This window comes from Mustelus asterias, unplaced genomic scaffold (genome assembly GCF_964213995.1).
Source record: "Mustelus asterias unplaced genomic scaffold, sMusAst1.hap1.1 HAP1_SCAFFOLD_2323, whole genome shotgun sequence".
Classification (NCBI taxonomy): Eukaryota; Metazoa; Chordata; class Chondrichthyes; order Carcharhiniformes; family Triakidae; genus Mustelus; species Mustelus asterias.
This window is the reverse complement of record NW_027592268.1, coordinates 17,123-32,260: the sequence shown is the minus strand read 5'-3', so window position 1 is coordinate 32,260 and position 15,138 is coordinate 17,123. Positions and strand designations below refer to the sequence as shown.

Below are 15,138 nucleotides of genomic sequence, written 5' to 3'. Positions count from 1 at the left end.
CACAGACACAGAGACACAGAGACACAAACACACAGACACAAACACACAGACACAAACACACAGACACAAAGACAGACACAAAGACAGACACAAAGACAGACACAAAGACAGACACAAAGACAGACACACACACACAGACACACAAACACACAAACACACACAGACACACACACACACACACACACACACACACACACAGACACACACAGACACAGACACACACACAGGCAGACACACACACAGGCACGCAGACACACACGCAGACACACACGCAGACACACACGCAGACACACACGCAGACACACACACACGCAGACAGACAGACACACACAGAGACACATGCAGACACAGACACACGCAGACACAGACACACGCAGACACAGACACACGCAGACACAGACAGACACACAGACACACACAGACACGCACACAGACACACAGACAGTCACACACACTCACACACAGACACACACAGACACACAGACAGACAGACACACACGCACACAGACGCACACGCAGACACAGACACACACACGCAGACACAGACAGACACACACACAGAGACACACACAGACGCGCGTGCACACAGACGCGCACAGAGACGCGCGCGCACAGAGACGCGCGCGCACAGAGACACGCGCGCACAGAGACACGCGCGCACAGAGACACGCGCGCACAGAGACACGCGCGCACAGAGACACGCGCGCACAGAGACACGCGCGCACAGAGACACGCGCGCACAGAGACACGCGCGCACAGTGACACGCGCGCACAGTGACACGCGCGCACAGAGACACGCGCGCACAGAGACACGCGCGCACAGAGACACGCGCGCACAGAGACGCGCGCACAGAGACGCGCGCACAGAGACACGCGCGCACAGAGACACGCGCGCACAGAGACACGCGCGCACAGAGACACGCGCGCACAGAGACACGCGCGCACAGAGACACGCGCGCACAGAGACACGCGCGCACAGAGACACGCGCGCACAGAGACACGCGCGCACAGAGACACGCGCGCACAGAGACACGCGCGCACAGAGACACGCGCGCACAGAGACACGCGCGCACAGAGACACGCGCGCACAGAGACACGCGCGCACAGAGACACGCGCGCACAGAGACACGCGCGCACAGAGACACGCGCGCACAGACACGCAGGCACAGAGACGCGCGCACAGAGACGCGCGCACAGAGACGCGCGCACAGAGACGCGCGCACAGAGACGCGCGCACAGAGACGCGCGCACAGAGACGCGCGCACAGAGACGCGCACACAGAGACGCGCACACAGAGACGCGCACACAGAGACGCGCACACAGAGACGCGCACACAGAGACACGCACACAGAGACACGCACACAGAGACACGCACACAGAGACACGCACACAGAGACACGCACACAGAGACACGCACACAGAGACACGCACACAGAGACACGCACACAGAGACACGCACACAGAGACACGCACACAGAGACACGCACACAGCGACACGCACACAGCGACACACACAGAGACAGACAAACACACACAGACAAACACACACAGACAAACACACACAGACAAACACACACGCACACAGAGACAGAGACACACACACAGAGACACACACACACACAGAACCCCCCCCTCCCTCCCCCCGGCAACAGGCAGACACAGAGGCACTCAGACCAGCTCGGCGCGCGCACCCTGACAGACACAAACACACACACATTCGAGTCATTAGATATGAGTGGATATTGATAACTCCTGCTTCAAATGTACAGTTTTGATTGGTATAAAATAATTATTTGCAATCCAATCTGAAAGCATATCAGATTGTGTGAAGCTGTACCCAGTGCTCTGGAGCACTAAGCGTACTGGAACCTGGTCTATAGCTTGTAAATAAAGGCCGATTTTAAACTGCAAAATTCTTTGCCTGGCCACTTGAAGGGAACAAAGTCTGTAAGCAGCTAACCACCAGCAGCCTCATGACAGTCTCATCTGAAAGACAATACCTCCGATAGTGCAGCACTGGCCTCTGTACTGTGCCGGAGAGTCAACCAGGCCCGAGCGCCAATCAAGCCCGAGACTCAACCAGGCCCGAGCGCCAATCAAGCCCGAGACTCAACCAGGCCCGAGAGTCATACTTGGAGATGGAAAGCCGCCGTCCTTAGCTGGTTTGGCCTACATGGGACTCCAGACCCTCAGCAATGTAGTTGACTTTTACTGTCTTGGGGAACGGCCCACAAGCCACTGGGAAGCATCCAAGATGGCAGCTCATTACCAACTGTCTCAATTCGTGTTGGGCAGTAAATGTTGGCCTTTGCCAGCGACACTGGTATTCCCTGAATGATGGAAACATCAGCTTGATCAACCCGCCCGTCCCCATGGCAACACGGCCCACCTGTGGCGACGTCCCGCGCCAGCACGCTGCCCAGTTTGATGATGGGGGACAGCATCTGCTTCCCGTCGGAGATCCCCATCACGTTCTTGCTGTGGCACTTCAACACCATCTTGTCATCCACCTTTTGCATCAGGACCAGGCAAACATCTAGTAGTAGTACGTGGACATCTGTGTGAGAGAGACAGAAAGAGGGTTCGAGACATTAGAAGTGTCGGCGCGTGAGAGAGAGGAGGAGCATGAGAGGCAGAGGGTCGGAGAGGGGCTGGGAGTGTGTGACAGAGGATGAGAGAGAAAAGGGGAGGGACAAGAACTGCGAGAACCAGAGGGGAAGAGAGACGGGGGCAGAGAGTATTAGACAAAGTTTGGTGAGAGAAGGGCAGAGGGCCAGAGAAGGTTAGCAGACAGGAAGCAAAGTATTAGCATAAATGGATCTTTTTCTGATTGGCAGGCAGTGACTAGTGGGGTTCCGCGGGGATCTGTACCAGGACCCCAACTGTTCACATTATATATTAATGATTTGGAAGAGGGAAATGAATATATTAGCTCCAAATTTGCAGATGATACCAAGTTGGATGGGTGGGTGAGCTGTGGGGAGGATGCAGAGATGCTTGAGCAGGATTTGGACAGGCTGAGTGAGTGGGCAGCTGCATGGCAGATGCAGTATAATGTGGATAAATGTGAGGTTATCCACTTTGGCAGCAATAATAGGAAGGCAGATTATTATTTCAATGGGTGTAAATTGAGAGAGGTGGATACTGAGCGAGACCTTGGTGTCCTCGTACATCAGTCGCTGAAAGTAAGCACGCAGGTACAGCAGGCCGTAAAGAAGGCAAATGGTATGTTGGCCTTCATAGCGAGAGGATTTGAGTATCAGGAAAGGGATGTTTTGCTGCAATTATATAGGGCGTTGGTGAGGCCACACCTGGAATATTGTGTGTAGATTTGGTGTCCTTATTTGAGGAAAGATGTCCTTGCTATAGAGGGAGCACAGCGAGGGTTTACCAGGCTGATTCCTGGGATAGCAGGTCTGTCATATGAGGAGAGACTAAGATGATATTCATTGGAGTTTAGAAGAGTGAGAGGGGATCTCATAGAAACTTATCAAATACTAACAGGGTTAGACAGGTAGATTCGGAAAGAATGTTCTCGATGGTGGGGGAATCCAGAACTAGGGGGTCATAGTTTGAGGGTAAGGGGTAAACCTTTTAGAACTGTGAGGAGAAATTTCTTCACCCAGAGGGTGGTGAATGTGTGGAATTCACTCCTACAGCAAGTAGCTGAGGCCAAAACGTTGTCTGATTTCAAGAAGAAATTAGATATAGCTCTCGGGGCTAAAGGGATCAAGGGACTCTTAAATCGGCCTCGCAGGTGGAGGATGCGGTCAAGAAGGCGTACGGCGTACTGGCCTTCATTAATCGAGGGATTGAGTTTAGGAGTCGGGAGATAATGCTGCAGCTTTATAGGACCCTGGTTAGACCCCACTTGGAGTACTGCGCGCAGTTCTGGTCACCTCATTACAGGAAAGATGTTGAAGCCATTGAAAGGGTGCAGAGGAGATTTACAAGGATGTTGCCTGGATTGGGGGGCATGCCTTATGAGGATAGGTTGAGGGAGCTTGGTCTCTTCTCCCTGGAGAGACGAAGGATGAGAGGTGACCTGATAGAGGTTTACAAGATGTTGAGAGGTCTGGATAGGGTAGACTCTCAGAGGCTATTTCCAAGGGCTGAAATGGTTGCTACGAGAGGACACAGGTTTAAGGTGCTGGGGGGTAGGTACAGAGGAGATGTCAGGGGTAAGTTTTTCACTCAGAGGGTGGTGGGTGAGTGGAATCGGCTGACGTCGGTGGTGGTGGAGGCAAACTCGTTGGGGTCTTTTAAGAGACTTCTGGATGAGTACATGGGATTTAATGGGATTGAGGGCTATATATAGGCCTAGAGGTGGGGATGTGATCGGCGCAACTTGTGGGCCGAAGGGCCTGTTTGTGCTGTGGCTTTCTATGTTCTATGATATGGAGGGAAAGGGGAGATCAGAATATTGAATTTGATGATCAGCCATGATCAAAATGAATGGTGGAGCAGCTCGAAGGGCCGAATGGCCTCCTTTTGCCTCTAGTTTCTATGTTTCTAAGTCGGAGAGACGCAGAGAGAAGGGGGAGAAGGGAGGAGGAGAGACGCAGAGCAGAGGGCAGGATGCAGAGCAGGGAGACAGGACAGAGACGAGGGAGAGGGGCAAAGAGAAGGGGAGAGGGGCAAAGAGAAGGGGAGAGGGGCAAAGAGAAGGGGGAGAGGGGCAAAGAGAAGGGGGAGAGGGGCAAAGAGAAGGGGGAGAGGGGCAAAGAGAAGGGGGAGAGGGGCAAAGAGAAGGGGGAGAGGGGCAAAGAGAAGGGGAGAGGGGCAAAGAGAAGGGGAGAGGGGCAAAGAGAAGGGGGAGAGGGGCAGAGAAAGGGGAGGGGGGCAGAGAAAGGGGAGGGGGGCAGAGAAAGGGGAGGGGGCAGAGAAAGGGGAGGGGGCAGAGAAAGGGGAGAGGGGCAGAGAAAGGGGAGAGGGGCAGAGAAAGGGGAGAGGGGCAGAGAAAGGGGAGAGGGGCAGAGAAAGGGGAGAGGGGCAGAGAAAGGGGAGAGGGGCAGAGAAAGGGGAGAGGGGCAGAGAAAGGGGAGAGGGGCAGAGAAAGGGGAGAGGGGCAGAGAAAGGGGAGAGGGGCAGAGAAAGGGGAGAGGGGCAGAGAAAGGGGAGGGGGCAGAGAAAGGGGAGAGGGGCAGAGAAAGGGGAGAGGGGCAGAGAAAGGGGAGAGGGGCAGAGAAAGGGGAGAGGGGCAGAGAAAGGGGAGAGGGGCAGAGAAAGGGGAGAGGGGCAGAGAAAGGGGAGAGGGGCAGAGAAAGGGGAGAGGGGCAGAGAAAGGGGAGAGGGGCAGAGAAAGGGGAGAGGGGCAGAGAAAGGGGAGAGGGGCAGAGAAAGGGGAGAGGGGCAGAGAAAGGGGAGAGGGGCAGAGAAAGGGGAGAGGGGCAGAGAAAGGGGAGAGGGGCAGAGAAAGGGGAGAGGGGCAGAGAAAGGGGAGAGGGGCAGAGAAAGGGGAGAGGGGCAGAGAAAGGGGAGAGGGGCAGAGAAAGGGGAGAGGGGCAGAGAAAGGGGAGAGGGGCAGAGAAAGGGGAGAGGGGCAGAGAAAGGGGAGAGGGGCAGAGAAAGGGGAGAGGGGCAGAGAAAGGGGAGAGGGGCAGAGAAAGGGGAGAGGGGCAGAGAAAGGGGAGAGGGGCAGAGAAAGGGGAGAGGGGCAGAGAAAGGGGAGAGGGGCAGAGAAAGGGGAGAGGGGCAGAGAAAGGGGAGAGGGGCAGAGAAAGGGGAGAGGGGCAGAGAAAGGGGAGAGGGGCAGAGAAAGGGGAGAGGGGCAGAGAAAGGGGAGAGGGGCAGAGAAAGGGGAGAGGGGCAGAGAAAGGGGAGAGGGGCAGAGAAAGGGGAGAGGGGCAGAGAAAGGGGAGAGGGGCAGAGAAAGGGGAGAGGGGCAGAGAAAGGGGAGGGGGCAGAGAAAGGGGAGGGGGCAGAGAAAGGGGAGGGGGCAGAGAAAGGGGAGAGGGGCAGAGAAAGGGGAGAGGGGCAGAGAAAGGGGAGAGGGGCAGAGAAAGGGGAGAGGGGCAGAGAAAGGGGAGAGGGGCAGAGAAAGGGGAGAGGGGCAGAGAAAGGGGAGAGGGGCAGAGAAAGGGGAGGGGGGCAGAGAAAGGGGAGGGGGGCAGAGAAAGGGGAGGGGGGCAGAGAAAGGGGAGGGGGGCAGAGAAAGGGGAGGGGGGCAGAGAAAGGGGAGGGGGGCAGAGAAAGGGGAGAGGGGCAGAGAAAGGGGAGAGGGGCAGAGAAAGGGGAGAGGGGCAGAGAAAGGGGAGAGGGGCAGAGAAAGGGGAGAGGGGCAGAGAAAGGGGAGAGGGGCAGATAAAGGGGAGAGGAGCAGAGAAGGGGGAGAGGGGCAGAGAAAGGGAGAGATGGAGATAGTGGGGGTAGCAGCAAAGACATGCAGCATCAGAGATGAATGAATGAGGAAGGGAAAATTAGATGAACACAGTGACTCGTCCCAACCATACAGAGAGCCTCAAAGCAATACCTCACCAGCACCCCTTCTATGGATTCCCTACCCAAAACCATGTCAGGCTGACTGTAAATGGGACCCTGCAAACCTCCGAGTCTCAATTAATCAGGACTCTTCAAAGCCCAAACCCCTCAGTAATGGACACACTGAACATTCAATTCTTGGCCTTTTGGCTAAGATTAGCCGTCAGATAAAGCCCAAGATGGGGTGCAGTGCCTTGTCTTGTCAGCTTGGATCTTGTTTGTCTCTCTTGTGGGGATCATGAATTGGATTCAACTGGATTTTGAATTTGGTTTTTTGCCGCATGCAGGGGAGGGATTTGAGTCTCCCGGTCCACTCTGAGCATTGGCTCTGTAACTTTAAGGATGGAGTAAACATTTTTAAAAATGGACACACCGACCCAGCCACAGTCCTCGGTGGATATTCCCCACAATTGAGTGAATCAATGTCTGAAATCAAACCCAGCCCACTCTCCCTCCCTGGGATTCTCCAGCCCTTGAGCAGGGAGCTCCTTTCCTCCCTCCCTCCCTTTCACTTACCAACAGCTTTCTCTCTTGTCAGCTTCCAGATCAGTGGGCCCTCATGCACCATCCGATGCTGAGTCAAGTCGATGTTCTAACCAAAAGACAGAGATATGCTTGCATTGAGTAAAGGCCATGAATTAGATCTCAGCCCAGGCCCCCCCGCCAAAGGCAACCACACCCCGAGGGCAAACACCCTCTTCAAACTGGACATCTCAAACCGACACCTACAGCTGCACAAAGCTACATTTAAACTGCAGAGACAGGCAAGGCAGAGGGGGGGAACATTGGGTCGGGTTTGGGATTTACATAAGGCTATGGGGACAGAGTGGGGCAGTGGGATTAGTTTGGGATTGATACAAGGCTATGGGGAGAGTGTGGGGCAGTGGGATTAGTTTGGGATTAATACAGGGCTATGGGGAGAGAGTTGGGCAGTGGGATTAGTTTGGGATTAATACAGGGCTATGGGGAGAGAGTTGGGCAGTGGGATTAGTTTGGGATTGACTCAGGGCTATGGGGTGTATGGGGCAGTGGGATTAGTTTGGGATTGATACAAGGCTATGGGGAGAGTGTGGGGCAGTGGGATTAGTTTGGGATTGATACAGGGCTATGGGGAGAGAGTGGGGCAGTGGGATTAGTTTGGGATTGATACAGGGCTATGGGGAGAGTGTGGGTCAGTGGGATTAGTTTGGGATTGATACAGGGTTATGGGGAGAGAGTGGGGCAGTGGGATTAGATTGGGATTGATACAGGGCTATGGGGCGAGAGCGGGGCAGTGGGATTAGTTTGGGATTGATACTGGGAATGGGCAAGAGAATGGGGCAGTGGAATTAGATTAGGATTGATATGGGGCTATGGAGAGAGAGTGGGCCGTGGCATTAGTTTGGGATTGATACAGGGTTATGGGGAGAGAGTGAGGCAGTGAGATTAGTTTGGGATTAATACAGGGCAATGGGAAGAGAGTGGGGCAGTGGGATTAGTTTGGGATTAATACAGGGCTTTGGGGAGAGAATGGGGCAGTGGAATTAGATTAGGATTGATACAGGGCTATGGGGAGAGAGTGGGACAGTGAGATTAGATTGGGATTGATACAGGGCTATGGGGGGAGAGTGGGGCAGTGGGATTAGATTGGGATTGATACAGGGCTATGGGAGAGAGTGGGGCAGTGGGATTAGATTGGGATTGATACAGGGCTATGGGATTAGATTGGGATTGATACAGGGCTATGGGATTAGATTGGGATTGATACAGGGCTATGGGATTAGATTGGGATTGATACAGGGCTATGGGATTAGATTGGGATTGATACAGGGCTATGGGATTAGATTGGGATTGATACAGGGCTATGGGATTAGATTGGGATTGATACAGGGCTATGGGATTAGATTGGGATTGATACAGGGCTATGGGATTAGATTGGGATTGATACAGGGCTATGGGATTAGATTGGGATTGATACAGGGCTATGGGATTAGATTGGGATTGATACAGGGCTATGGGATTAGATTGGGATTGATACAGGGCTATGGGATTAGATTGGGATTGATACAGGGCTATGGGATTAGATTGGGATTGATACAGGGCTATGGGGGGAGAGTGGGATTGATACAGGGCTATGGGGGGAGAGTGGGATTGATACAGGGCTATGGGATTAGAGTGGGATTGATACAGGGCTATGGGATTAGAGTGGGATTGATACAGGGCAATGGGATTAGATTGGGATTGATACAGGGCTATGGGATTAGATTGGGATTGATACAGGGCTATGGGGGGAGAGTGGGATTGATACAGGGCTATGGGGGGAGACTGGGATTGATACAGGGCTATGGGGGGAGAGTGGGATTGATACAGGGCTATGGGAGGAGAGTGGGATTGATACAGGGCTATGGGGGGAGAGTGGGATTGATACAGGGCTATGGGGGGAGAGTGGGATTGATACAGGGCTATGGGGGGAGAGTGGGATTGATACAGGGCTATGGGATTAGATTGGGATTGATACAGGGCTATGGGATTAGATTGGGATTGATACAGGGCTATGGGGTTAGATTGGGATTGATACAGGGCTATGGGGGGAGATTGGGATTGATACAGGGCTATGGGGGGAGAGTGGGATTGATACAGGGCTATGGGGGGAGAGTGGGATTGATACAGGGCTATGGGGGGAGAGTGGGACCGCTGTAACAGGAGCAGGCACAGAGAGGATGGGCCAAATTGCCTGTTTCGACACTGTCAAGTTCTGAAGCTGTTTGTTTGGGCATCTGCTTCAAGTATCAGCTCGACAGACAATTGTCCAGAGCAGTCCAGACAAACCAGATACTGTGCACATTTCACCTGCAGGCACAGCTGTCGATATATCCCTTCACATGTCCAAGTGAAACATCATAGCTCAGCAGGATTTTGGATCGAGGCCGATTATCCCCTTACCCATCCCAGTGGCACTGAGGTGAACAATAACAGCCCCATACTCGTACTGTAACAGTGCTGACCGAGAAAGGAGCCTGGCCTCTTGGCCTGCCCCTGCTACAGTCACACAGTAAGCAATGCCCAACTTCCTGGGGGCTGCCCTCTCACCTCCCGAGCTCACCTTTAAATCAGCCACGAGCGGGTCAGTGCTCTGCCTCAGGTTCGAACTGTCCAGACGCCGCTGGTAATCATGTAATCGCTGCAGAGGAACAAGGGCAGAGCTTAGAACACAAGGCAGGGAAGCACAAAGAAAACTTTAATAGAAACATACTGAATTTAACACCCTCTGCACTGTCCCCATCAAACACTCCCAGGACAGGTACAGCACGGGATTAGATACAGAGTAAAGCTCCCTCTACACTGTCCCCATCATCACTCCCAGGACAGGTACAGCACGGGGTTAGATACAGAGTAAAGCTCCCTCTACACTGTCCCCAACAAACACTCCCAGGACAGGTACAGCACGGGGTTAGACACAGAGTAAAGCTCCCTCTACACTGTCCCCAACAAACACTCCCAGGACAGGTACAGCACGGGGTTAGACACAGAGTAAAGCTCCCTCTACACTGTCCCCATCAAACACTCCCAGGACAGGAGAGCACGGGGTTAGATACAGAGTAAAGCTCCCTCTACACTGTCCCCATCAAACACTCTCAGGACAGGTACAGCACGGGGTTAGATACAGTGACGCTCCCTCTACACTGTCCCCAACAAACACTCCCAGGACAGGTACAGCACGGGGTTAGATACAGAGTAAAGCTCCCTCTACACTGTCTCCATCAAACACTCCCAGGACAGGTACAGCATGGGGTTGGATACAGAGTAAAGCTCCCTCTACACAGTCCCCATCAAACACTCCCAGGACAGGTACAGCATGGGGTTAGATACAGAGTAAAGCTCCCTCTACACAGTCCCCATCAAACACTCCCAGGACAGGTACAGCATGGGGTTGGATACAGAGTAAAGCTCCCTCTACACTGTCCAATCAAACAAGCCCAATATGATACTGAGCAGATCATTCGGGTGAAGTTGGTTAAGGGAAGGGTTTTAGCCCGAGGCATTGTGGCATAACGCCCACCCGACCCCACGTCACAATTCCGCCCTTAGAATCGTATAAATCCAACTGAGGGGGCAAACAGGGTGGCATCTTTAGGTCTCCTCCAAAAACAGCACCTCTGACTGTGCGGCACTCCCTTAGTACTGACCCTCACTGACTTAGGGACCTCCTTACCCGGAGATTCTCGGTTTCGCGAACCTCCTGGTTGACATCCTTCAGAATATTGCGGCAGCACTCCGCAGCCTGCTGTACCTGCTGCTTCTCCGTCAGCTGATCTGCAGAGAGAAGAGAGGAGGGTGGACATGAGCTCTGGAATGTGCCGTGGACCACACACTGTCCAGGTGGCTGAAAGATCTCCTTCTGGCAGTAAGGATGGCAACCCTGACTCCCCAAAGCCTGTCCACCATTTACAAGGCACTTTGATAGCAAGAACACGGAGAGACAATATAAAATAAGGGGTTTAATTCTCAAGGGATGCAGGAGCAGAGGGACCTTGCATATGTTCGCAGAGATCAGTGCAGGTGGAGAGAGGAGTTAATAAAGTATACAGTATCTCGGGCTCTATTAACAGCGGCAGAAAGTGTAGGATCAAGGACTTGATTTGATTTATTCTTGTCAATGTATTGGGATACAGTAAAAAGTATTTCATCTTACGTACTATACAGACAAAGCATACTGTTCATAGAGTACCATAGGGGAGAAGGAAAGGAGAGGGTGCAGAATATAGCGTTGTAGTCATAGCGAGAGTGTAGGGAGAGATTAACAATGTGAGGTAGGTCCATTCAAAAGTGTGCGCGTTAGGTGCATTGCCATGCTAAATTACCTCTTAGTGTCCCAGGATGTGTGGGTTACAGGGATTAGTGGGGTAAATATGTGGGGTTACAGGGATAGGGCCGAGGTGGGATTGTTGTCGGTGCAGGCTCGATGGGCTGAATGGCCTCCTTCTGCACTGTGGGGATTCTATAAAAGTCCAACGGCAGCAGGGAAGAAGCTGTTCTTCTTTGGTTAGTGCATGATCTCAGACTTTTGTATCTTGTTCCCGATGGAAGAAGGTGGAAGAGAGAATGTCCGGTGGGGTCCTTGATTATACTGGCTGCTTTTTCGAGGCAGCGGGAAGTCTAGTTGGAGTCAATGGAGGTTTTGCTGAATTTATAGAAGTCACTAGTTCGACCTCAGCTGGAAAATTGGGGATAGTTCTGGGAGCCACACTATAGGAAGGACGTTGGGAGAATGTAGCAGAGGTTTACAAGATCCAGGGATGAGACTTACTCAAATGGAGAATGGCTGTAGAATTCCGATGTACAGAGGGATCTGAGCGTACCAGGGCATGAGTGAAAAAAGGTCCAGCAAATAATCAAGAAGGCTAATGGAATGTTATCCTTTATTTTGAGAATGATTGAACATGAACGAAAGCAGTTGTGGTTCAGTTGTACAGGGCATTAGTGAGACGCTGGCAGCCGAGGCAGGGGCATTTCTAATTGGCCTCTTCGCATCCGATGTTGGGAGAGCAAAGAAATATATAACATGTGGGATGTGCTAAAGGAGATGTCTGGGTCGAGCTGCAATGGCTTTCCTGGCTGAACAGCCAAACAATATGACAGATTGAGGGATACGGGGAGAAGGTGGGACTGAGAGATACGGCGAGAAGGTGAGATTGAGGGATACGGGGAGAAGGTGAGATTGAGGGATACGGGGAGAAGGTGGGATTGAGGGATACGGGGAGAAGGTGGAATGGAGGGATACGGGGAGAAGGTGAGATTGAGGGATACGGGGAGAAGGTGAGATTGAGGGATACGGGGAGAAGGTGAGATTGAGGGATACGGGGAGAAGGTGAGATTGAGGGATACGGGGAGAAGGTGAGATTGAGGGATACGGGGAGAAGGTGAGATTGAGGGATACGGGGAGAAGGTGAGATTGAGGGATACGGGGAGAAGGTGAGATTGAGGGATACGGGGAGAAGGTGAGATTGAGGGAAACGGGGAGAAGGTGAGATTGAGGGATACGGGGAGAAGGTGGGATTGAGGGATACGGGGAGAAGGTGGGATTGAGGGATACAGGGAGAAGGTGGGATTGAGGGATACGGGGAGAAGGTGGGATCGAGGGATACGGGGAGAAGGAGGGATCGAGGGATACGGGGAGAAGGAGGGATCGAGGGATACGGGGAGAAGGAGGGATCGAGGGATACGGGGAGAAGGAGGGATCGAGGGATACGGGGAGAAGGAGGGATCGAGGGATACGGGGAGAAGGAGGGATCGAGGGATACGGGGAGAAGGAGGGATCGAGGGATACGGGGAGGAGGAGGTATCGAGGGATACAGGGAGAAGGTGGGATTGAGGGACATGATGAGAGGGTGGAATGGAGGGACATGGGGAGAGGGTGGAATGGAGGGATACAGGGAGAAGGTGGATTGAGAATGACTATACAAGACAAAAGGCTTTGGCTGCTTCTGAAGACTTTTAGCCTCCTGCTCCATCAGAGGCAGACAGTGAGGGTATGCGCATGCGTGCGTCAGTGTCTCCCTGTGGAGGCTGGGCTCTATCCTGGAATACGCTGTGGTGCAGGATGCCGGGATTGAGAAGTAGACTCAGTGTTGTACCTGTGCACTTGGCGATGTTCTCCAGCAGCAGCGGATACTTGGTCAGCCGCTGCATTTCGATGGGAATGATATCCTTGAGTTGGAGACGTCGGCACTGAGGATAACTTTCTGCATCCTGCACAGGGAGTGAGAGACAGAGAGAGAGATTGAGAGGGGGGCGGGGAGCCAACAAAGGAGGCGGCCAGAGAGAGCAGACGCGGGGGGGGGAGGGGGGGGGGGGCAGACAATGGCGCGGGGGGGGGGGGGGCAGACAATGGCGCATGGGGGTGCGGGGGAAGGCGGAGTTGGGGGGACGCTGAGCCGGGGCGGGGGGATGCGGAGCCGGGGCGGGCGAGGCGGAGCCGGGGCGGGCGAGGCGGAGCCGGGGAGGGCGAGGCGGAGCCGGGGAGGGCGAGGCGGAGCCGGGGAGGGCGAGGCGGAGCCGGGGAGGGCGAGGCGGAGCCGGGGCGGGGGAGGCGGAGCCGGGGCGGGGGAGGCGGAGCCGGAGCGGGGGCGGGGGAGGCGGAGCCGGGGCGGGGGCGGGGGAGGCGGAGCCGGGGCGGGGGAGGCGGAGCCGGGGCGGGGTAGGCGGAGCCGGGGCGGGGTAGGCGGAGCCGGGGCGGGGTAGGCGGAGCCGGGGCGGGGGAGGCGGAGCCGGGGCGGGGGAGGCGGAGCCGGGGGCGGCGAGGCGGAGCCGGGGAGGGCGAGGCGGAGCCGGGGAGGGCGAGGCGGAGCCGGGGCGGGGGAGGCGGAGCCGGGGCGGGGGAGGCGGAGCTGGGGCGGGGGAGGCGGAGCCGGGGCGGGGGAGGCGGAGCCGGGGCGGGGGAGGCGGAGCCGGGGCGGGGAGGCGGAGCCGGGGCGGGGAGGCGGAGCCGGGGCGGGGGAGGCGGAGCCGGGGCGGGGGAGGCGGAGCCGGGGAGGCGGAGCCGGGGTGGGGGAGGCGGAGGCGGAGCGGGGGCGGGGGAGGCGGAGCCGGGGCGGGGGAGGCGGAGCCGGGGCGGGGGAGGCGGAGCCGGGGCGGGGGAGGCGGAGCCGGGGCGGGGGAGGCGGAGCCGGGGCGGGGGAGGCGGAGCCGGGGCGGGGGAGGCGGAGCCGGGGCGGGGGAGGCGGAGCCGGGGCGGGGGAGGCGGAGCCGGGGCGGGGGAGGCGGAGCCGGGGCGGGGGAGGCGGAGCCGGGGCGGGGGAGGCGGAGCCGGGGCGGGGGAGGCGGAGCCGGGGCGGGGGAGGCGGAGCCGGGGAGGGCGAGGCGGAGCCGGGGAGGGCGAGGCGGAGCCGGGGAGGGCGAGGCGGAGCCGGGGCGGTGGGAGGCGGAGCCGGGGCGGGCGAGGCGGAGCCGGGGCGGGCGAGGCGGAGCCGGGGAGGGCGAGGCGGAGCCGGGGCGGTGGGAGGCGGAGCCGGGGCGGGGGAGGCGGAGCCGGGGCGGGGTAGGCGGAGCCGGGGCGGGGTAGGCGGAGCCGGGGCGGGGTAGGCGGAGCCGGGGTGGGGTAGGCGGAGCCGGGGCGGGGGAGGCGGAGCCGGGGCGGGGGAGGCGGAGCCGGGGCGGGGGAGGCGGAGCCGGGGCGGGGGAGGCGGAGCCGGGGCGGGGGAGGCGGAGCCGGGGCGGGGGAGGCGGAGCCGGGGCGGGGGAGGCGGAGCCAGGGCGGCGAGGCGGAGCCGGGGAGGGCGAGGCGGAGCCGGGGAGGGCGAGGCGGAGCCGGGGCGGGGGAGGCGGAGCCGGGGCGGGGGAGGCGGAGCCGGGGCGGGGGAGGCGGAGCCGGGGCGGGGGAGGCGGAGCCGGGGCGGGGGAGGCGGAGCCGGGGCGGGGGAGGCGGAGCCGGGGCGGGGAGGCGGAGCCGGGGCGGGGAGGCGGAGCCGGGGCGGGGAGGCGGAGCCGGGGCGGGGGAGGCGGAGCTGGGGCGGGGGAGGCGGAGCCGGGGAGGCGGAGCCGGGGCGGGGGAGGCGGAGCCGGAGCGGGGGCGGGGGAGGCGGAGCCGGGGCGGGGGAGGCGGAGCGGGGGCGGGGAGGCGGAGCCGGGGCGGGGGAGGCGGAGCCGGGGCGGGGGAGGCGGAGCCGGGGCGGGGGAGGC

General features: G+C 57.5%; 1 protein-coding gene across 1 annotated transcript in view; it reads right to left on the bottom strand.

Annotated features, from left to right (window-relative positions):
* Positions 1-15,138, bottom strand: part of LOC144489579 (rho guanine nucleotide exchange factor 1-like) — a gene marked incomplete at both ends in the record, with an annotated part of 56,062 nt that overhangs the window by 23,934 nt on the left and 16,990 nt on the right. Inside the window, 5 exon segments of the mRNA XM_078207438.1 lie at positions 2,390-2,557; positions 6,997-7,072; positions 9,563-9,640; positions 10,673-10,773; positions 13,095-13,209. Coding sequence (XP_078063564.1) covers positions 2,390-2,557; positions 6,997-7,072; positions 9,563-9,640; positions 10,673-10,773; positions 13,095-13,209 — 538 coding nt within the window.